Genomic DNA, 24,116 nt, shown 5'->3' with positions numbered 1-24,116 from the left:
AAGGCATTGCGGAGTTCGCCTATAGTAAAGACAATTAAGACTGGTCTCCTCTACTAAGAAGAGGCCTATTTGGTTGGACGGTTAAAAAAATTGCCACAGAATTTTATAGTTGAGATGAACGCTCAAGATTTTTTTCTAAGTAAATAAATATATCAAAACTAACAACATTCTCTCACGTGGGACCCTCTTACTGTGAAGATGAATCCACGTCAAATGAACTACAAAATCTACAAATCAAACTAATATCTTTCTATAATCTGAAAAAATATTTTTGTGGAAAATTTGACAATAGTTGCACAATGTTCAAATCCGTCTGGTGGTAGATTCTGCGAAGCACTGCTCTTGCTAGGGTTAGTATTAGCAAATTGCCTCCGGTTGAGCCCGTGTGCTCACCTACCTAGCCGGGCGTAGCTGGAATAGTCCCTTAGACTACCAGCGACAAGGTACAAAAAAAATAATATAAAAAAACTACTCAAACAAAGTTTGATCAACTGATATTTGAATGATACTGTTACGCCGGTAAGAGTAACGCCATCTATCGCCGAATAGTCGAACGAACATCTAAGGATCTAGTAGCACCTAGAACACTCGAGGAGTACAACGCCATCTATTGTCAGATAGCGGAAACACAATACTAAAGATGTGTGGAATATTCTCGATAATTCTAGGGATGTGGTATCGACTATAAAAGCGCTGCAAGGATGGCACACAGTCAGTCAGCAATCGGAACTACTCGAAGCGAAACAGCGAACGGATCACGTGAAGCGAAGCGGAAGAAGCGAATTGAGAATTTTAAAAGTGTAGTGAAGTGTTTTAAGTGTTCTAAGTGTTGAATACAGTGTTATCTTGTAATTCGGTAGAATTTTATTTATCCCGAACCCCAGCGCGTAACAATACATTGTTGAAAATTAGCTGTCAGATACACATACATATCTAGATATAGCAATTAAAATGGTAAGTGAAGTCCAAAAGATTACATAAGTTTTTTAACATTACTCTTTTGAAAAATTCTTAAATTTCGTTGTGCGGTCTAGTTTTTGTAAATGAGGTTAATGTAATAACGCAATTTACATAATGAATTCTTTTTCAAGGTTTTCGTAGATTTTACAATACGTCCTGTAGTATGTTGTACTATCTAACCGCGTAAATGGGTACCACTATCAGTAACGCGTTCTCTATGCTTAGTGCATGCTCTGCATGACGCCGTGGACAGGGGAAAGTGGAGAAAGATCCTAAGATTGAAGCTCATGGGTGATGGTGGTCACGACCCTCAGACATGAGGAGCACGACTCGAGGAGGAGGAGGAGGATGCTTAGTGCAAGTTCTTCAACTTCTCGATCGATTGATTTACTGGCGGTAGGACCTCTTGTGAGTCTGCGCGGGTAGGTACCACCGCCCTGCCTATTTCTGCCGTGAAGCAGTAATGCGTTTCGGTTTGAAGGGTGGGGCAGCCGTTGTAACTATACTTGAGATTTTAGAACTTATATCTCAATGTGGGTGGCGCACTTACGTTGTCGATGTCTATGGGCTCCAGTGACCACTTAGCACCAGGTAGGCTGTGAGTTCGTCCACCCATCTAAGCAATAAAAAAAATCGTGTTCGAGCCTCCCTTCATTTGCCGCTAGGGGCGCTATTCCAACTCCATACAAATTTGAGTTAACTTTCACGCGATCGACAAGTTAATAAACTCCCACCAAAGCAGACAAATTTGAAGTGTTGAACTATTGTTTTCACAAGTTAACATTTGTTACTGCGTTACGAATACTGGAAACTCACTCAGACATCGAATACCAAATATTTGTTATACTTCTTAACGCGCGTTATGAAAAATTGATAAGAGTGAAATTTTACGATGCACGCGCACCGTGACACAAAATTAACAGAAATGAAGTTGCCCACTAAATCGCTCAATACAATACGACCGACGTAACTTGGCGAGTCTGAATATAGCCGCAGGTGAAATTTCGCGCATGTACACTCGTAAAAAAAGTGTTTCTAGCATTCATTTTTTAAATTATTAACGTTAAATATCTATTATTAATTATTTAATATTTAAAAAAAAAGTAATAAATTTAATAAAAATAAAGTATAACTTCTTACGCGCGTACATAAGTACACGCACCCTTTTTATTTGAAGATACTGACCCCGAATAGGAATCGAACTTGGATCTGTCATAGACGTCGACGAGATAATCTTTAAGCGGTCTCATAATTAGCGGGTTTTTATGGCCTAATTACTCTCACAAGCTCAAGTTCATGACTGTACGTGTTGAGACTATTATGTGTACGTGATAATTACTGGTGCCATTTATGTTTGTAATAATCCTTGTCATGTGATATGGTCATGATGTCAATGTCACTTCGAATTGCCCTTTACTTTGTGAGATGGGCTAACGAGTTCGGTAGTTAGGTTGGTTTCGGTAGGCAGCGGCTTGGCTCTGTCTCTGGCATTGCTGAAGTCCATGGGCGACGGTAACCGCTCACCATCAGGTAGGCCGTATGCGCGTCTGCCTACAGGGGCAATAAAAAAAAAGAGTTCGCAGTGGATCGGATCTGTTAGGCGGTCCTTGTTTGTTTCACTCTTGACATTGCGGATCTGGTCTTCCCTTTCTTGCCCTTATCCTACTACGTAGGGTCGAATTAGCATGTTCTATCTAGCAGGTCTATGATAGTCATCTCTGCATCACACCCTTTTATGCATTCCATCATTAATTTAGCGCTTTAGTGATATTTAGCTCAGAATTTTAGTGATATTTCCATTTTAGCACACATCTGAGCCAATAAAAAAAGTCTGATCTTGAGCGGTAACAGGAGCTGTAGACATTACAACGTGAGTATAATTTACAATTGTTATAGTAAAATTGGACTAATGATAACTATGTATTTTGACTTTAATTTTTAAACCACTTCACCTACAACGTTATTTTCTGCAGCGATTATCTGGTAGCGAAGTCTGGTTTTGAAGTCGTCGTGGCCTAACGGATAAGACGTCCGGTGCCTTCGTGTTGAGCGCGATGCACCGGTGTTCGAATCTCAGGCGGGTACCAATTTTTCTAATGAAATACGTACTAAACAAATGTTCACGATTGACTTCCACGGTGAAGGAATAACATCGTGTAATAAAAATGAAACCCGCAAAATTATAATTTGCGTAATTACTGGTGGTAGGACCTCTTGTGAGTCCGCGCGGGTGGGTACCACCACCCTGCCTATTTCTGCCGTGAAGCAGTAATGCGTTTCGGTTTGAAGGGTGGGGCAGCCGTTGTAACTAAACTTGAGACCTTAGAACTTGTATCTCAAGGTGGGTGCCGCATTTACGTTGTGGATGTCTATGGGCTCCAGTAACCACTTAACATCAGGAGGGCTGTGAGCTCGTCCACCCATCTAGGCAATAAAATAAAAATAAAAAAAGGCGAATGCATTGGACATTACGCGTGCCAATATGAATTGGGCGTAATGAAAATAAAAAAAAATCAGTACAAATAAATGTAAATTTTTAAACATATTTAAGGAAATTAAAGACTGTTTGCAACACAAATACGCTTGCGATTTTTACTAGATTGACATATCTTATTATATCAAACATTGGCATTCACGGTAACCTGGTTACAATATTTTCACAATGTTATTGGCATGAGCGATGGATGCGTTTGTTCACTGCTGACACGAACCAAACAATAAGTATTTAATGAACTTTGAACCTTGCGTCAGTGAAGACAAATTCGATTATCAAGACCTAAGTCTATTAATTAACTTTAAATCTACCTCTAGATATTATAATGTTAGTTTAATAGCTATTAATAGGGATATCTATCTAATCTCTTATATAATTGGGGTCACTTTGACTCGTAACGTTTCGGGGGTAATTATGTTGTTGATACATATTTTCCGGTTGCAATGTGTGAATTGAAAAAAAAATTGAAATTGTGTTTAGCATGATTTAAGAACTTAAAGAGTTCTAGGTTGAACGGAAAAGATGGCCGGCGTATTTGTGTCTAGGCTAGTCTAACTTGCAGGTAGGTGCGATTTTTTTAAGTCTGTACATTTCACACGAAAGATTTCCATCATAAAGGGGATCACATAATTTTTCTATTTGCGGAATTATAGTTAGATCCTTTTTATTTTGTTTGCAGCCTAGTCACTGGCAACCGCTGAATACCTTCCAGAACAGTTTTCAAAGAAGGACATTTTGTAGTACTCAGAAAGCAGGGAGGTAACTTTACACCAGAGCACGATGATACTTTTTAAAATATATTTTTTATTGCTTAGATGAGTAGACGAGTTCACAGCCCACATGATGTTAAGTGGTTACTGGAGCCCATAGACATCCACAACGTAAATGCGCCACCCACCTTGAGATATAAGTTCTAAGGTCTCAAGTATTATGGGTATCTAAGCAATAAAAAATAATAATAAAAGAAATGGTTCATAAGCCTTTAACCATGCATACGATTGACGAAGCTCATTGAAGCTAATACGAAAAAAAAAAGCCATTTGAAATATTAGCATACAATAGAGTTACAATATGTACATAATATTACAATATAATTCTGTTCAGTAACGCAGTTCACATAGTCTATACTAATATTATAAAGAGGAAAGATTTGTTTGTTTGTTTGTTTCGAATAGGCTCCGAAACTACTGGACCGATTTGAAAAATTCTTTTTCCATTAGAAGCCGACATTGTCCCTGATGAACATAGCCAATTTTTTTTTTAATTTTTTTTTTTTTTTTGGTTTCATGTGTGTTTTAATGTTTCCGAAGCGAAGCGAGGGCGGGTCGCTAGTATTATATAACTTTGAAACTTCAGAAGGCTTTCGTCATCAAATAGTAAATTTTCAAAGGAAACGTGTAGAAAACAAAGCAAAAATAAAATTTGATACTTATATAAAATATATGCAATTGACAAGTGAGAAAACAAGAAAATTTTAAGCTTCTGTCTACCTACTTGTTCAGGTGCATATGTAATACTTTCATGACATAAATAAAATATTTGTATTTCTTAAGAAAACATTTAAAAAGGACGCTTTTCATTTTCAGGTGAGTCACTAAATTTTGCATAAATATTGGAAGCTCATAAACACTACTACGTAAATGTCGCTATCATTTTTATCATTTTTATATGATTGCTCATTGAGTTTTCTCATTTTGGCGCCAATACATTGTACAATATTTTGCGATATTAAAATGGAGTGGGGTGATAAAGAGAACCGAATCGCTGTGATTGCATTACACAAAGTGGGTATGGAGCCAAATGCAATTTTTAAAACTCTCCATACGCTTGGTATTAGTAAATGGGCTGTTAATAGGTGTAATGAGACCTCCTCTGTTTGTGACAGAAAAGATCTGGCCGTCCACGTAGTGTTCGTACGAAAAAGGGGGTCAAAGCAGTAAGGGAAATAATTCGAAGAAATCCTGTCCGAAAGCAAAAGATTTTATCTCGGGAGATGAAGATAGCACCTAGAACCATTCGCGTATTTTAAAAGATGACTTAGAACTTGCAGCCTATGAGAGACGTATTGGTAATTTCTTAACTGATAATTTAAAAGAGAATAGGGTGTTAAAATCTGACAACTACTGAAGCGGTACGCAAAGGGAGGTTATAGAAAAATTTTGTTTGCGGATGAGAAATTTTTTACAAGTGAGCAACATTTTAGCAAACAAAATGGCCATATTTATGCTCAAGCTCTAAGGAAGCTTCCCAATTAGTCGACAGAGTGCAACGTGGGCACTATCCGACTTCAGTGATGGTTTGGTGGGGTATTAGTTATGAAGGAGTGACTGAGTCATACTTTTGTGAAAAAGGTATCAAAACATCGGCACAAGTGTATCAAGATACCATTCTTGAGAAGGTAATGAAGCCCCTTAACAACACTATGTTCAATAATTAAGAATGGTCCGTCCAGCAAGACTCGGCGCCAGGTCATAAAGCTCGGTCCACGCAGTCTTGGTTGGAAACGAACGGACTTCCTCAGAGCTGAAGACTGGTCGTCGTCTAGTCCCGATCTTAATCCGCTGGATTATGATTTATGGTCAGTTTTAGAGAGTACAGCTTGCTCTAAACGCCATGATAATTTGGAGTCCCTAAAAAAATCCGTACGATTGACAGTGAAAATTTTTCCCATGGAAAGAGTGCGTGCTTCTATTGATAACTGGCTTCAACGTTTAAAGGACTGTATTGCAGCCAATGGAGACTACTTCGAATAAGCTTTTTATACTTTAAATTGTTTTATATTTATGTATTAAACTAACACACTGTAAAAGTAATAAATGTTATTTGCAATAGATTTTTTTTTATTTTTTTATTGTATCAGTATTTATGGCCAGACTAAGTATAATTTTTTTTTATCGGCCTGGGATTGATCCTCATACGAGGTGTCCGTATCTAGGGGACACACTTAGGGGCTTTACAGTATGAAGCTATTGGAAATGCCGCTACCTACGCTAAGATAGATCGTGGTCACCCTGTTTGAATGTTTACTTAGCTCATTCGTATCAGCTAGCGATATATAAAAACACGCTATAAATATTAAACAAAAGTAGAGATCTGTAAATTTCGACCCACAGTGCCTTTGGTTGTAGGTATTTTCGAAGTTTGTCTATCTTTGTCGGCAGCTTCCGTCTTACATTATGTTCTACCGCCAGTCAAAAGTGGTATTTATTAGGCGACAGTGATGTATAAAAAAAAACATTTATCAAAATTATATTCATACTATATTTTCATTGGTGTGCCCTCATATTTTATTGATGAAAATAGTTTCTTCTTTCACATATGGTTTGTTCATTCATTATGGATCTATATTTGATGTTTTTTTTTTGTTATTAAATTATTTTTGTTTTAAACAACCTAGTGGCGTGGTAAATAGTGTCCTTAAGCCTACTGGGCCAGGTGTTGTGGGTTAGATTCCCACTTCAGGCAAAGAATCCTGTGACGAACAGTTTTGTTGGCTAGTGTTTGGATGTTAAATTTATTTATACAGGCTTAGTTAAACATATGTTTGGACAAGTCTCTTGTTCCAGTACAGTGAGTAGGTTGGGACTAATGTGCTTAGTGCGAGTGTTTTAACGTTCTCGATAGCGTAAAAGTTAACTCAAATTAAAAAAATAATATGCAGTTGGAACATTGTAGTCGTCGTGGCCTAACGGATAAGACGTCCGGTGCATTCGTGTTGAAGCGGTACCAATTTTTCTAATGAAATACGTACTCAACAAATGTTCACGATTGACTTCCACAGTGAAGGAATAACATCGTGTAATAAAAATGAAACCCGCAAAATTATAATTTGCGTAATTACTGGTGGTAGGACCTCTTGTGAGTCCGCGCGGGTAGGTACCACCACCCTGCCTATTTCTGCCGTGAAGCAGTAATGCGTTTCGGTTTGAAGGGTGGGGCAGCCTTTGTTACTTGAGACCTTAGAACTTGTATCTCAAGGTGAGTGGCGCTTTTACGTTGTGGATGTCTATGGGCTCCAGTAACCACTGTAACACCAGGTGGGCTGTGAGCTCGTCCACCCATCTAAGCAATAAAAAATAAATAAAAAAACAGCGCCTCTAGCGGCACACGTAGGCAAACGTACTGACGCCACACAAATTTGAGTTAACTTTTACGCTAACGAGAACGTTAATCAGCTCGCACTAAGCACATAGATCACCGTGTGTGACTTATATACGACTATTTATTTATTTAAATATAGGTATTAAATTACAGAGTGGTACCCACGGGATGGCTGTAGAAAAAAAGGAAGACAGCCAAAACGTTGGGAAGATGAAATAAAGAGTGTAGCCGGCCCGCATTGGAGTCGAATGGCCAAAAATCGAGAATATTAGCAATCTTTAGAGGAGGCCTTTGTCGAGAGACAAGCTGTTTTTTAAAACCACACCGAACGCCGAACGGAATAATTGATTATAAGTTGCACTTAAATTTAATTTATTATTAAGTAATGTATTAAGTTAGTAATTAGTAAGTAAAAAGCAATAAAGGCTTATTATTATTATTATATTAAATTCAAAAAAGTTGAAACACTGGTCTGTTATTTAAATTTTCGAAATGAGCCTTATCCAATCTTTCGTAAACTCAAAACGTTGTTGCAATCGAAACAAGAATAATTATTATCAGATTTATTGGAAGTTGAAAAATTTAAAATTTATTTATTCAATTAATTTAGTAATGTGCCTCAAACCATTGGTCTTAGGAAAAAAACTTAGGTATTGTTAAAAAATAAGTAGACCATCGCGTACGAAAGAGATTCTCCATTTTCCGAAAAGATTTAAACTTATTTTCCATATTGCTAAAAAGTGGAATTAAAAAAGAAAAAAAATTACCAACATTGACATAAAAATCTAATTTTACGTAAAACCGACATTTCTCAAACTGAAATTGGGGGTCATGGCTAGATGGCGCCACTTACCTCAAGGCCGTTCGAAGGTTGCTCAGCACGGGAGGGGCACAAGTCGCAACGGTTCGTTCACAACTGCGCGCCGATTCCACGCCGAGCCGGCAGGCTATTTCACAACTCCTGTTTAACGATGTCTTAATATTTTAAAGTGATTGTAAATCGGAAAGGGAACTGCTGGTTTTTTTTAAATATATCAGCCCGAGTTGCCATAGAAATTTCGGGAAGACGGTGTAACGCCATCTGTTGGTTGAATACGGAATTTAGCTGCATCCGTTAAGCATTTTTCTTGATGTACAATCACATTAGCATTTAAAACTACGCACATGCTTAGCGTTTTATTACCATAAATACAGTCACGTTCACCGTATAGAATACCTTCTTATTCTTTTTAAAAAATACAAGTCAGGTGTTATCTTAATTGTAATACCACTATAAGATACAAAACAGATTCTAGATTTTTAGCTTTATTTCTTCTATTTCTTCTACTAACGGAAATGACTATTATGCTTATTTCCCATCCAACGTAGTAAGATTCTAAATTAAATATATATACTGGAAAAGACGACCCTATCTAGTAAGATGCACACAAGATTGAATGAAGCTCTGGGATTTGTTCTGATATATTTGCTCACTGTAGATACTTAATCAATTTCTTAGTCTATTCGCTACTGGTTACTTGGGAATACCTCGTAATTAATTGACTTTATCGAAAATAAAGCTTGTACTGCTTAATTTTAGCAAATTGTTCCAACTGACAACATGTAGGCACATATCTTCAATTCAGTTGTTCTATTTTCAATATTTGTCGTACTTTATTTGTGCGTACTAATGTTTTTATTTTAATGTTAAATTACCATCGGAACACAGATAATGTTAATGCCGCCACCCGTCTCAAGATATGCGTCGCGTATAACGACTATCCCAAACCTTCAAAGTGGGACGCATTACCGTTTCACGGCGGAAATAGGCAGGGTGAGGGTACCTCCGAGGGCGCCTCACCTTCCGGTTGACGCAAGTGCTAACCGGCCATGGGTGTTCCCGCCAGTACCTGCACCGCATCGCCCGGAGGGAACCGACGATAGAGTGTCACTTGCGATGAGGACACGGCCGAGCACTCGCTCGCACACTGCTCCACGTGGCTGGGGGAACATCATGTCCTTATCTCGCAAATAGGACCGGACTACGTACATCGTAGCTACGATGCTCGGCAGCGACGAGTCCTAGAAGACGATGCTGGACTTCTGCGAGTCCACCATCTCGTAGAAGAAGGTGGCGAAACGAGATAAGGGAGAGCTCATCGCTCTCAGCACCCATCTGTAGCTACCGAGCCGGGGGGCGGGTGAGAGAGTACAAAAGGAGTCTTTTGGTGCGGTAGGGTCTTAAAAATATCCTTGGGCCTGCCGGTCTGCTCCCAAAATCTGCAGACCATCAAGTCCTACATAACCCACTTGCCCCCTAGTCACGAACAATCTGTAGGTGATTCGGGATGCTGCCCCAAAAAAAAGTGTGATGGTACCTACCCGTATGGGCTGGTAATACGCACATACCACCAGTAATTACACAAAAATTATAAATCTTTTGCAGTTGCCATTTTTATTGTAGGTATGTTATTATTTTTGGAAGGTTCTACTTCACTGTAGAAGTCATTTGTGAATCTGCGGTAAGTACGTATTTCATTCGTACGTCACAATGATCGGTTAGGTAGTTAAAATTTGGAAGCGTAACAAACATTAAATATTAGAGTAAATTAAATATAAATCAACAGCACTGAATTACTTTAGAAATAAAAATGTCTATTTCACCTTACATTCTCACAAAGTCGTGTCTGAAACGACACAAAAACGATTGCACGTAGTCTATTCGAAACGCAGTAACTTCACTGCTATTCTATATATACACACACACATATATATATATATATATATATATACATATATATATATGTGTGTGTATATATATATATATATATATAGGTATATATATTCATTAACATTACATTATTATTATTAACAGTACAACGGCTGCGTCTCCCTTCAAACCGAAACGCATTGTTGCTTCACGGCAGAAACAGGCAGGGTGGTGGTACCTACCCGTGCGGACTCACAAGACGTCCTGCCTCCAGTAATTACGCAAATTATAATTTTGCGGGTTTGATTTTTATTACACGATGTTATTCCTTCACCGGGGAAATAAATTGTGAACGATAATTACGTATTTCGTAAGAAAAATTGGTACCTGCCGGCGGGATCCGTACACCGATGCATCGCTACATAATACACATGCACCGGACGTCTTGTTATTTAGGCTTTTTAAAAATCATATGTTAGTGATATTTCCTGGAATAAAAAATTACTATCATGAAAAATAATTAATTATTGTATTCGGATTTTAATACTATATAGTATAAAACGTTATTTTTGTTGATAGATTGTATATAGCATACTAATTCATTTGTTTGATATGACCAAGTGATCCCATCATAGCAGAAAGTTAGTTCAGATAATCATAAGGCAGCGCAGGACAATTAGACGTTGATTAAAATGTTAGAACTACTGAAATTATTCTCGACTGTGTGTCTAATGTAACGGTTGCAATAAACAATGGTGTCATAATCATAATCCTCATGAACCATAATGTGTAACAATGTCCACATCTTATTGCGAAAAATTCACTGGATTACTGTTTAGATTTTATACTAGATTTTTTTTTATCGAGTTCATTATAGCTCCTGTATTAAGAGTTACGATACTACATTGTCTTTGATAATGTGATCGGATGACCGCGTAGCTCTTTTACACGCTTTATATTAGCTCCACTTGTATGTATGTTTGTAATAGTTTGTATGTTTGTAACGGACTCCTTTAGACGCGCGACTCCTTTTGAGTTTTGACACACTTTAAACGGCCAGATTCCATTTAAACTTTGTAGATTTATGGTGTTATTAGTTATAAATATTTTTCTGACCGATATGAGTAGAAGAAGAATTATTATTTCAATAATATCTTAAAAAGCAACCCACGCTTTTTTTACATTAAAAAAAAAATTTTTTTACACTATTTTCAATTTAAATTTATTAAGATTTATTTTCAATTTTTTAGTTGAATTTTATATAAAGCGTGTTTTTTAGTTTTTTTTAACTATTATTTATTTTGCCTATTTTCCTATCGTTGGTAACCTATGGGGCTATCCAACTACTTACGGAGCGTAGGTGAGCTCAAGGGCTTATCCTGAGAGACATTACCGACACTGAGCCTAGCAAGAGCAGTTCTTCGCTGAATCTACCATCAGATCGAAATCGCGACCCACTGAGAAATTCAGTGGACTGTATTTATTGGCAAGTTGAGCTCTTCGTTTTCATAAGTCCTGTAATCCTTAAAATACTTACTAATAGAAACTAATTTTGGGCAGTCATAAAGATCAACATTCTTCACATAACAAGGTGCTCCGACGGCTATCCTCTAGAAACGGAATTTGATGACTTGGAGAGAGTTAATGTGTGTACGGGCTGCATGAGCGAACACTACACTTGCATAGGTCATGACAGAAGGTATGCAAGTTTCGTAGTGTCATGAAGGGACAATTTATTTCTCTTGCAAATCGTAGAGAGCGCGCAGCAATAATGCATTCCGAATAAAAGGGCGTAATAACTGTAATGCAGTTCAGTTGAGACTTCGGCCTCATAGCTCAATGTGGGTGGCGCCATTCATATTTTCCGGACTTCGGTGAATACTTAACACTAGGTGGGTTATGAGCTAATTCACTCAGTGAAGTAATAAAAAAGTAAATATATATATATATATTTTTTTATTGCTTAGTTGGGTGGACGAGCTCACAGCCCACATGGTGTTAAGTGGTTACTGAAACCCATAGACATCTACAACGTAAATGCGCCACCCACCTTGAGATATAAGTTCTAAGGTCTCAGTATAGTTACAGCGGCTGCCCCACCCTTCAAACTGAAACGCATTACTTCTTCACGGCAGAAATAGGCGGGGTGGCGGTAAAAAATATATAAAAAAACACCCTATATATAATTATTTTGTTGTAATTCAGCAAAACAAGAAGCAGCTAAAAAGTAACAGGATTTCGCGATATATAAAACTAAGGAGAGTTATTAGCAATAATTTCAAGGTTCGAAAATTGGCTAATACAAAATTTACTCCGTAATTTCGGGCGCGGTTCGAGTTTCACAGTTTGCGGGTCGTAAATGATGGCAATGACCTTGTTAAGACACATCCGTGATTTTTATTTTATTTTTCAGAATGAATGGATCAAGCTGAGTCTATCTGTGTGCTTAGTGCGAGTTTTTTAACGTTCTCGATAGCGTAAAAGTTAGCCCATATTTGTATGAAATGGGATCGTTTGCCTACGGTGTTTCCCGAGCGCTATGACATGTCCTTCTTCAAACGAGGCTTGTGGAGAGTATTAAGCGGTAGGCAGCGGCTTGGCTCTGCCGCTGGCATTGCTGAAGTCCACGGGCGAGGGTAACCACTCACCATCAGGTGGGCCGTGCGCTCGTCTGCCTACAAGGGCAATAAAAAAAAACGTTTGCCGCTAGGGGCGCTGTTTCAACTGCATACAAAATTGGGTTAACTTTTACGCTATCGAGAATGTTAAAAAACTCGCACTAAGCACACAGGTGTCAACTGGTTACCAGAGGTGGCCTATTTATTTCGAGCAGCAATTCTTTCGTTTTTTTTGAAGGGGCTGAATATTCATTATATCATTAAAGTTCCAATGACCACATAGATTAAAGCGCTAAAATAACTTCAGTCATACCGTTGTTGGCGGTAATTACAGGTTTTTTTATGATTGAATTATTACTGGGGGCCCGGAGGCCTTTCCAGTTTCACCAGGACAGGTGGGCGAGCAAGGCTCAGTCAGGAGGGGTGGGATTTGCTAATAACTGCCCGAGCGTCTCCGAAGAAAGCCTAACAACTCAAGAGTAGCTGCTTCGCGAATGAACACAGAAGGTTCTGAATGTTGATTCCTTTTACAAAATAGTGTAGCAAATACCAAAATTTAAATACTTTAGTAAGATAATCAATTTTCGGAACACATGAGAAATTGTTATCAGTTTATGTAATTCCACAATCAGTGTTTCAAAAATCGATATATTAAAAAAAAAATTGACATCGATTCGGAGCCTGTTTGAAAAATATTAGCAATAACATTCAGCGAATAAAACATTATTCTTGAAGGAGTAATTAAGTAAAGAATATTTATTAATGGCATTTCGAAACAACAAGACAAATGCCTATTACCTACTATTATGGGAGCAGCGGTGATAGGGGGCGCCAGCCTGAGCCCCTTCAATGAATCTATTACCTACATTTAGCCCTAGGGTAATAATTGCACAGGGACGCTATATACATACATGGACATTTTCAAATCTATTTTAAAGTGGGACACGTCATGGCGCTTAATACTACAAGCTTAGTTAGAGATTAGTTCTAGAGTTTGGTGACACGCAGAACAAAATATCTGGAAACGCATTGTGCATGAGCGCTATTCTACAAAGTACTTTAGAGTATGGCCCCAGTGAGGGGTGTTGGCCTACTAAAGAATACGATACCATATCAAACAATACTTCAAACTATTCAAGATTAGCATCATCATGATCGGCCCGCGGACTTCCATTTCTGGACATAGGCCTCCGCCAAGGTTCCCGCTGGTCCACCGCGTGGGAGGGCTTTTGCTCATCCATCCATTATTGATATTCTTGAACGGAACTTATCCCTAAAAATATCACTCTGCTAACAGTCCCGTTAATCAAGGCTATATTTATCAAACCGTTTTAGAAGATCCGGCGAGAACTCAGTGGGCTGTGTCTGTGGGCTAATTTACTCGCCGAGCCCTTTGTCGCAAGCGACGAGTTCGACGAGAATGATGACCGGTACTTGGGGTACTGTTAGTGGATCGGAAGGATCCGAGATGACGTGTTTTGGGCGACCTCGACTGTTTACCATTCGGTCCGCAGGACCGGGTATGTATATCACGCAAATACATAAATGTAGCCAATTTTCATTTTATTATGAACGTATTTACTTGAATTGAAGGCCAGGATTTGAATATCTATCTATCTATATGGCACAGAGCAACTTAACCATTCGGTCGAGAATTAAAATTCTCGCTACTAAAACTTACTATAGGTGAGACTGGTTCATTTGTCTTGGTAAGATTTCATTCATATTTCATTATGAAAGAACGTTTTGTCTACTGGAAGTGGACTAATCGATTTAATCAGATGTTTATAAGATGTGATAAAATGGCAGTAAAATCAATAATTGATTAAAATCACCCTTTGCTGACGGTTGCAACAATGAGTCTATCGATTGTGTCTTCAGTCAGCGGCGGGTGTCTTGCAGGTCTCTTTCCGTGCGCAGGCGATTGTAATTCTTGGATTGACGATTATTACTTATTATTTGAGGAACCGTTTTATTTTAACCTACTTATTCGCTTGTAGCTTAAGGAACGAATCCAGCCCGGACGGGTAAGTGAGCTCACGGGCTCAAACTGGTGGTAGGACCTCTTGTGAGTCCGCATACGTAGGTACCACCACCCTGCCTATTTCTGCCGTGAAGCGTTTCGGTTTGAAGGGAGGCGCAGCTGTTGTAACTATACTGAGACCTTAGAACTCATATCTCAAGGTGAGTGGCGCATTTACGTTGTAGATGTCTATGGGCTCCAGTAACCACTTAAAAACCAGGTGGGCTGTGAGTTCGTCCACGCACCTAAGTTATAAAAAAAATACCTGAAAGAATATGCTAACACTAGCCCTAGCAAGAGCAGTGCTTCGCAGAATCTACCACCGGATCCGAATCGCGACCCAGAAGATCAGGCGAGAAACTCAGTGGGCTGTATCTATGAGTAATGAACGGTTAACTTATGTTACTAAAACACAAATAACGTTATATCCCCGTATTCCGGGCAATGACAGCAAATAAATTTAGGTTACATTTGAATACAATCCTCAATCAACTATTTTCGTATGCCCCAATTCATTTTCTATTCAATTAAACCTAAGCTATCCTGACTTAGCATCGATCAGTTGATATTGTGAATTGGAGAAGCTTAGACTCGTGGTTTGGGCTTGAAATAGCTATGGGCTATGAAGTGATATTGGAAGATCTTGTGAACTATCAAAATGGGAGTAAGTTGAAGTTAATATCATCAGTTTGCATTTTTTTATTACCGTTACTTCGTTATGATGAAACTTAACTTGAATTGTCGACTCTTTTTTGTAATAGGTATCAGTTTTTATTTTTTATTGCTTAGATGGGTGCACGAGCTCACAGTCCACCTGGTGTTAAGTGGTGGAGCCCATAGACATTTACAACGTAATTAACACTATTATAGTTCAAATTTTCTTTTTCAGATCGCGTTATCCAAACATGGTCATTATCAGAGACCATATTTGGCCTGGCCATAGTCCTGTCTGTCTACTTGGCTTTAGTCATAAAAATACTACCGTCGTTCATGAAGCAACGCGAACCTTACAAACTGAAGAGCTTGCTTTTGTTTTACAACTGTTTTCAAGTCGCTTTTTCTGCTTATTTGGTTTTTATTGTGAGTGTATTTCAGTTTGCAGATTTAACGATATATTCATATTACTAGCCCTGTGATTTAATGAGTACAATATTCTGTTTCTGTTTATTTCTGCAGCGAAAAATTAATTTGTTCCTATTTGAAAAGTGAGACAATCGTTATGGGCATTTTGATGTTATTTATAGCCTCTTTTAATTCTCAATTAACAAGAAAGATGACTTGCGATAATTGCACGAATTCTAATGTTTATTTCTTGAAGACAAATATTTTGTTTTATACTATACGATCAATTGAATTTCCATCGTTTTCATATCGCTATGAAGGTGATATTGCAATTATTTAATGAACAGGAACACGAGCTTAAAAAAAAACCACTTCACACCTTTCAAGCTGTGTGTTATAAGAACCGTTATGTTATTTTTTAACCTGGTATTTTTACCTATAAAATTTATACGAAGGCTTTAAAAAAATCAAATGTAATACAAAGGAAATACTTAATGTAATTTCCTTAAGATAAAAAATAGCGGGTTGCATTGCCAGATTGCTCTATTTTTTCAAACAGGAGCCACGTATAGAAACATAGAAACTGTCTATAAACTGTAGTTACTGCCTTTTTCTTCCAGCTTGAGACTTCAACTTCATTTATTAAGAGGGTGGCGAGATAATATGTATATGTTTTATTTCCGGCAACTATTGATGACCAGATAGTCTTTCTTTCTACTTAGAGAATTAAATATAATACCAGTGATCCCATCCAAGACAATTTTGATAGTGTTGTAAATTTTACTATTTTTACAGTATTCCAGGTATATTCTAAGTTACGGTGTGATCACAAAAAGATGTCCCAAAGGTGAAGATTTACAAGGGGTTAGTACAAATCGCATAGTCTTACCTTCCAAGTGTGCTGGCTGGAGTAGTATAATAACTTTTATGTCCATTTTACAATCTGACAGTAGGCAGCGTCAATCTCAATGTATTATTTACGATCAAAAATCAATCTTATTTATTATTATAAAGATAATCCTGGTGTCACAGAATTCTTGAAACGATTGAACTTGCGGAGTGAGTTCAGTAATCCAGGTCCAATGGCTTAGCAAGTCGCCAGTTCACCTCGTGGAAGACCAATCCACGCACCGTTTTCAGATGCGGGGTCGTCGCTTGGGTAAGCTGCCTAGCCCGCTGCCACTTCAATCTTGCAAGCCTTCAGGCCATATTGATTATCTTGGTCTTCCAATTAAAGGTCGTGGGAATTCGCTGGATGCAGGCTATACAAGACCGGTCATTTTGGCGTATGGTACCTTGGGAGAGGCCTATGTCTAGTGGTGGACTTCTGCGGGCCGATCATGATGATGTCTGGTGATAGAACCTCTTGCGAATCCGTAAGGTTAGGCACCACCACCCCGCCTATTTCAACCACGAAGCTGTAATGCGTTTCGGTTTGAAGGATGGGGCAGCCGTTGTAACTAGAAGACCTTAGAACTCGTATCTCAAGGTGGGTGGCGGAATTTACGTTGTAGATGTCTATGGGCTCCGGTAACTAATACATAAAAAAAAAAAAAAAAGGCTTATGTTTAATGGTTTGAAGTATTTCTTTCTTTTAGTAGCGCAGCGCTCGGCACTGGAGCCATACTCATATATAATGCGTTTCCAGACATTTTGTTTTGAGTGTCATCAAACTCTAAAACTAATCTCTAACTAACCTCGTAGTATTATGCACTATGACCCTCTTTAAAAGAGATTTGAAAATAATTCTGCAGTTTGCTTAACACTTGTTCATTACCATAGTGATAACTCAAGAACACAATTTTGTTTATTTCAGGTTATCAAAGAAATCTATCCATATTTCATAGCAAAGCACCTTGATCTACTAGATACAGTATTCTTCGTTCTAAGAAAGAAAGACAACCAAGTCACTTTCCTTCATCTTTACCACCACAACACCATGGTGACTTGGACCTGGCTCCATTTAATGTACCATCCCACAGATCACTTTGTGGTGGTCGGCATGTTGAATAGCTTCGTTCATGTGCTGATGTATGCTTATTATGGGATATCGTCTTTGGGCCCGAAGTATGCTAAGTTTGTTTGGTGGAAGAAACATTTGACTAAGGTGCAACTGGTAAGTTTGTATATCCAGCAACTGATATATTAATTCTTCGGAGACTTTTATTGGTAATCTAAAGTGGCTCAGGATTCCTAAGTCAGTTAAGGTTAGAGGTTCAAAAAACTAGTATTTTCAAGTTAATTGTCAAAAACATCAAACCGTCCAACATTCATCATTCTCCTGCCCTTCTCCCAGTCACCTGGGATCGGCGCAACATGTTTTCTCTTTTCATACTCCTCTATCATAGACCATTTCTTCGCTCACTCCCTTCTTATACATATCGTCTTTCACACAATCCATCCATTTCTTCTTAGGTCTACCTCTTCCTCTATATCATTCCACATTTATAGTTAACAATTTCTTACTAACCTCATTTTCATTTGGTCTCATCACATGTCCATTCCATCCCAAACGCGCACTTCTCAACTTCTCTGTCACAGGTGCCACTTTCAGACTTCCTCTAACGTATTAATTCCGTATTCTATTCATTCTCGTTGCTACACACATCCATCGCAACATTCGCATCTCTGCTGCCTTTCATCCGCCATTTTAGCGGTCCAACAAGCTGATTCATGCAAGACGGCAGGCCTTATTAAGGTTTTTTATATCTTCCCTTTTAGGGAAAGAGAAATGTGTGAGTCACATGTGGTGCCCGTGACCTGCCGCCATTCATCCATCCTGTGTCAATTCATAGTACGCTCCTGTTCGCCGTTGCTTTGGATAACAGACCCTAGGTATCGACAGTCTTGACGTACGGCAAAGGTGCTCCGTCGAGAGTAATGGGTGTAAAATTTGAGGGATCGCCAAAATCACAGAATAGAGCAGAAAAATTCTTTCAGTGTTAGATAGCCTATTTATCGAGGAAGGCTATAGGTTATATAACATCACGCTAAGACCAATACAAGCGGAGCACCAATAAAGAATGTTTCAAAATCGGGTTTTTTTCCCTTTTGAGAGCTCCCGCTGCGTGCGCTGCGGAAACGGTTAAAATTTCGCTAAATAATGTATGACGTGTTTTATGCTAACCAAATTTGTTCTAAAATAAAGCATTACTTGTGAACTATTCCACGCGGACGAAGTCGCGGGCAAAAGCTAGTTTAATAATAAACTAAAATTTTCAGGTGCAGTTCGTCTTAGTTACTTCCCACCTGCACTATCAGCAGAAGTTGACACCTTGTCCTCTACCAACGTTTTTCCATTACTTCTGCGTGTCACTTATTTGTTCCTTTTTCTTATTGTTCATGAAATTCTACGTTCAGAGCTACAGAGTCAGAAAGGAGAGGAAAGCGAAAGATTTAAGTGTGGAAAATAAGTTAGGCGAGGAGCGATTGCTAAAGGGACTTTGAATTTTTAATAAATGAGTCTGGTATAATGCTTGTTATTTTATTTTTTTCTAGAGTTTTATTTTTATCTTATGATGTTATTATTTTATTCGGTTTTCGCGAGCCGTATTTATAATTACGTAATTAAATAATTATAATTGAAAAATTTATATTTATAATTTTTTATTGCTAAGATGGGTGGACAAGCTCACAGCCCACCTGGTGTTGAGTGGTTACTGGAGCCCATAGACATCTACAGCGTAAATGCGCCACCCACCTTGAGATATAAGTTCTAAGGTGTCAAGTATAGTTACAACGGCTGCCCCACCCTTCAAACCGAAACGCATTACTGCTTCACGGCAGAAACAGGCAGGGTGCTGGTACCCACCCGTGCGGACCGAAGAGTTCCTACCACCAGTTTGTTCCTATGTATGTCGTTTCTAATATTTGTATCGTATAAAACTTGAACCGATTTCAGTTATTGTTTAGTTAAAATATGAATGGTTATAATTTAAACTAAAAAACGGTTCAGGGCTTAGCTTTTCTACGATGACAGAAACTGTAAAATATTGCTTGCAATAGAAGTTGAGGAATCTATATATTAATACGTGAAGCAAAAACTTTGGGTCCCTTTTTAAGAAAATTGCGCGAACGGAGGAGTATGAAATTTTCCACACTTATAGAGAATATAGAGAAGAAGTGCACAATGCTAATATTTTTTTAAAATAATGCATAAAAGATACATTAAATCAATAAAGAAAACATTACACACACTACATACCTAGCACACTATTTGACACACTACCTAGTCAGGTCATAAATTCTGTCACATGTTTAATGTAAAATAATTGAAACAAGTTTATTCATTATGTAACCATTCATATACCAAAATGAACTTAACAAAACATAAATTCTTATGACACTAAAGTTTATTCAAAATGACCTCCGTGATTTTGATTACAGGCCTTCAATCTGCGCGGCCAGTCGTCTATCGCAGCACGAACAAGGTCCATGTCAATAACGGCGGCTGCCTTAATCAAGAATGTCTTGAGTGACTCCAAATTGGGATGAGGCTTTGAACACGCCTTTTCCTCCAAGTGTTGCCATATCTTGTAATCTAACGGATTCAAATCTGGACTGGAGGAGGGCCAGTCTTCGTGCCGGATGAAGTCGATTTCACGCGCCGCCAGCCAGTCTTGTGTGCTCTTCGCTCTATGAGCTGGCGCCGAATCTTGTTGGAATACCCAGTGTCTGTTATTGAACATGGTATGACAAAACAGGTTCCACAAGGTTCGTCAGGACTGTATTTTGATACACAACTGCATTCGTTTTTACACCTTTCTCACAAAAATGTACCTCTATTAAGCCCCAATAAGAAACTCCCAACCATACCATGAGCGAGGATGGAAAATGACCTCGTTGGACACGCGGAATACGGCTGCTCGCTTCTTCACTACTGTGTGCGTACACCTTATTATTTTGTTTGTTGTAGCTCTCTTCTACGGTAAAAAATTTTTCATCCGAAAAAAGAATTTCCCGATTTTTTTTTCCCGCGTACCGCTTCAACAAAGCGCGGCATCTCTTCAGTCTCAGGTCCATCAGACGAGCATTCAAACGATGTCTTGTTTTTCTTCGATATGCCCGAAGCCCTAAGTCTTCATTTAACACCCTTTTCACCGTGGTTCTGCTTAACCCCATCTGAAGGGCCAACAGTTTCTGCTTACGTTTGGGATTTCTTTGAATTCGCGCCTTCACAGCTTTTATCACTGCTGGAGTCCTAACAGACCGAGGGCGACCACTTCTTGACCTGTCATCTACACTAGAGTCTTCATTGTATCGTTTGATGGTACGATAAACGAATCTTTTAGTTATATTCAAATTTTTCAGTATGTTAAAAATTTGAATTGGCGCGTAACCGCAACGATGCAACGCAATAACTGCAACACGGTCTTCTTTAAGCGTCCACTCCATATTTAAAAATGAGTAAAATTCTAAAAGTATACATTTTTATTTTCATGAACAATTCGAAATTCGAATTCAATAAACTTCTTTGTGGCCAGCATTCTAAAAGAAAAGTTTTTACTGTGTGACAATACTTATTACCTGACTAGGTATTTATTGTCAAACTTTTGTTCTTGACATCTGCTGTCAAATTGAGAATAGAATATGGTTTGTTTTTGATAATATTTTTTATAGTGTAGTCTTGGCGAAATTTGTGATTATAGAAGTATAAAATACAATCATAATAGTGTACAAACTTACAATTCCAATTAATTATAGTCGAATTTCCACTACTGCGGTACCTCTAGTTCAAATAAATTCACATTTTTGATATACTCTTATTACTTTGGTTTGTATGTGTTTATTTAAACGTAACGATATAATTGAAATCTCATTTTCAACAATACAAGATCCAAGTAACTTGAAATTTTGCAAAGGTATCATGTATCGATGACGACATAATAATTTTACAGCTACGCTCTAACATTCTGACCAGATCACGATAAAAAGGTGAAATAAATGAGTTATTAGTTTAATTTATTATTTAAGTGTATTTTTTTAGTTTTTAAGCATATATATTTCATAAAATTTATCAATTAAAAATTTAACGCATTTAAACTTCTAATCTAATTATTATAAAACAGGTTCTGGATCGTGAATTCAACGCACTTATTTTCACTTTTTAACTGACTTCAAAAAAGGAGGAGGCTCTCAATTCGACTGTATGTTTTTTTTAAAGTTTGTTACCTCACAACCTTTGACTGGGTGAATCGATTTTGATGTTTCTTTTTGTATTAGAAAGCTGAGTGGTCCCATTTCAACTTAGTCCAGTTCTGATAATGGTATCCATGAGAAAACCATATAAGTATTGAATTTGCATTAAGTACGTGCGCGACAAATATATGAATAACCCAATAACTCAATATCACGCCCAACGATTTCAATGATTATTGTTTTTAGTGTATATTAATTTGTTTTGGAATATCTTTTTTTTTCTATTTGAAGTCGGTTTTTGTTAAAGCAGTCTATTTACAATTTAAATTATATTCTCGCAACACTACTGGTACGTGAAACTCTAACACTAAAATTTAAGTCACAATAAAACAACAAGCAATTGTCCTAATGGTCTGCGACCTCATTCACTCATGGCAATAAAACAATTATATTTATATTTTACGCCGTATTTATTTAACGGGTTCCTGCTACAATTTTTACATTCAAGTAGTCTCCGATAATTCGGTGCTATCGTTCAATTCTTTCAGGCTGAAGGGCGCCCTGTGCCCGTCGTCGGTTGACCGCAGTCACGACTGCTATCGGTGCGGCCACGTGGCATCCGGATCTCACTCGGTTTTCCACTGGAGGCGCGGAGTCCGACATAACCCGGTCCGACCCCCGTCGGCAGGGTATCCGTAAAAACTGGGGTTCCCCATCGATATAAAAAAAAAGCTGAGCCCCATAAACTCGCCCACCAAGCAAGACAGAACACCAATAGCCCTTCGACGCTACTGACTGACTCCTCCTCCTCCTCTAATTATTCGCTCGTTACTGAACATCGTGTTACTTACTGGGGTCGTCGTAGCCCCTTACGGAGGCACGGAACGGGCTTCAGGGCGAACCCCACTACCCGGGTAGAAGCTCCCTGCCACACAGGGCAGGAGTGAGTATGCTGTTGGGGGGATTTTGAGAGGAGGTTGTTCGCAGCGTGTATGGCTGCAGTTTACATCTGTATATACATAAACATAATGCGATGGGCTCGACTGTTGTGCGGAGTGATGTCCGTGCGCCCGCCTAAGGCCTTTTCTTGCTCTTAATCTGCTCGCCCACCCATCCTGGTCAAACTGGATAGGCCTCCGGGCCATCAGTGATGCCTTTGTTCAAAAAACCTTGTCTTGTGATCTGTAGCCACTTACATTTGTCGCTCAGTGGCGCAGCGAAGTGCCTCGCTCAGTCTCGTGTCCAGACTGGCAGACAAGTAGGGAAAACACCCTTTAGGTCTACCCGTGATGATAGCTCTTGCAACGTATTAAATATAAGTGTTGATAATGTAGATACCTACGAAATTTTTGGAACAATTCGTTACTGTAACTTATTTGTTTTTATAAAATTCTCGTGTCACAATATTAATTACCATACTCCTCTGAAACGGTTTGATCGATTTTTATGAAATTTTATATGCATGTTCAGTAGGTCTGAGAATATATAATACTCCTAAGTGATAAGGGTTGTCCACCCCTAACATTTACTGTTTATTTTTTGGTTAATGTTTTTGTTTTTTGTTATAATGAGGCTTTGGAGGAGAGCTTTGAATGAGGAATTTGTTATAATGGTTGAATGAGGTTTTGTTATTTTTATATTCCCTTATCGTTCACGGCGCTACATGCCTCTTTCACTCATTTACCACATCCTTACACACTTACAATAAGTTAGTTTTTTTTCTACACTAGAAATTCCCAAGAAATCTTATATATGGCAAAGCAACGTTTGCCGGGTCAGCTAGTTTGTTTATAAATTTGCGAATTGCACTTGCGATTCAAGTCAACTGCAAACTCTCTAAGACCAAAAATGTAAAACTGATGTTGGTCATAAATCGTAAAATATGCGTCCAAACTAGCGGACGCAATTACGCACGCACAATCTCCGTAGTGATTTGGAGAAATCTACACGAGTCCGCATCTTAACCCGTTCATGCGTTCGATGTCCGTAGCGTGACGCGAGTCGCGACAAAGCCTTAGATCTTTCAGTCGT

General features: G+C 38.4%; 2 protein-coding genes across 2 annotated transcripts in view; one reads left to right on the top strand and one right to left on the bottom strand.

Annotated features, from left to right (window-relative positions):
- LOC114240115 (very long chain fatty acid elongase 7) overlaps window positions 1-8,547 on the bottom strand; it is a 110,542-nt gene extending 101,995 nt beyond the window's left edge. Inside the window, exon 1 of the mRNA XM_089736643.1 lies at window positions 8,409-8,547. The gene's annotated coding sequence lies outside the window, so the exon portion shown is untranslated. The remainder of the gene's footprint in view (window positions 1-8,408) is intronic.
- Window positions 510-19,397, top strand: LOC114240101 (very long chain fatty acid elongase 4). Its single transcript, XM_089736644.1, has 5 exons — window positions 510-954; window positions 15,775-15,965; window positions 16,743-16,811; window positions 17,764-18,063; window positions 19,170-19,397. The coding sequence occupies exons 2-5, from the start codon at window positions 15,876-15,878 to the stop codon at window positions 19,392-19,394; spliced, it is 684 nt and encodes a 227-aa protein (XP_089592770.1). The 5' UTR covers window positions 510-954; window positions 15,775-15,875; the 3' UTR covers window positions 19,395-19,397.
- The last annotated feature ends 4,719 nt before the right edge of the window (window positions 19,398-24,116 follow it).

The sequence above is a fragment of the Bombyx mandarina genome, chromosome 22, assembly GCF_030267445.1.
Source record: "Bombyx mandarina strain Sakado chromosome 22, ASM3026744v2".
In the NCBI taxonomy this organism is placed as follows: domain Eukaryota; kingdom Metazoa; phylum Arthropoda; class Insecta; order Lepidoptera; family Bombycidae; genus Bombyx; species Bombyx mandarina.
This window is presented reverse-complemented; position numbering and strand designations above follow the sequence as displayed.

What these genes read in the sequence shown, in the direction of transcription:
- LOC114240101 (XM_089736644.1), top strand. Translation starts at nt 15,876, where the DNA reads ATGAAGCAACGCGAACCTTACAAACTGAAGAGCTTGCTTTTGTTTTAC. An exon ending in AAGGTGAAGATTTACAAGGG is followed by an intron (nt 16,812 to 17,763) that starts GTTAGTACAAAT and finishes TGTTTATTTCAG; the next exon opens with GTTATCAAAGAAATCTATCC. An exon ending in ATTTGACTAAGGTGCAACTG is followed by an intron (nt 18,064 to 19,169) that starts GTAAGTTTGTAT and finishes TAAAATTTTCAG; the next exon opens with GTGCAGTTCGTCTTAGTTAC.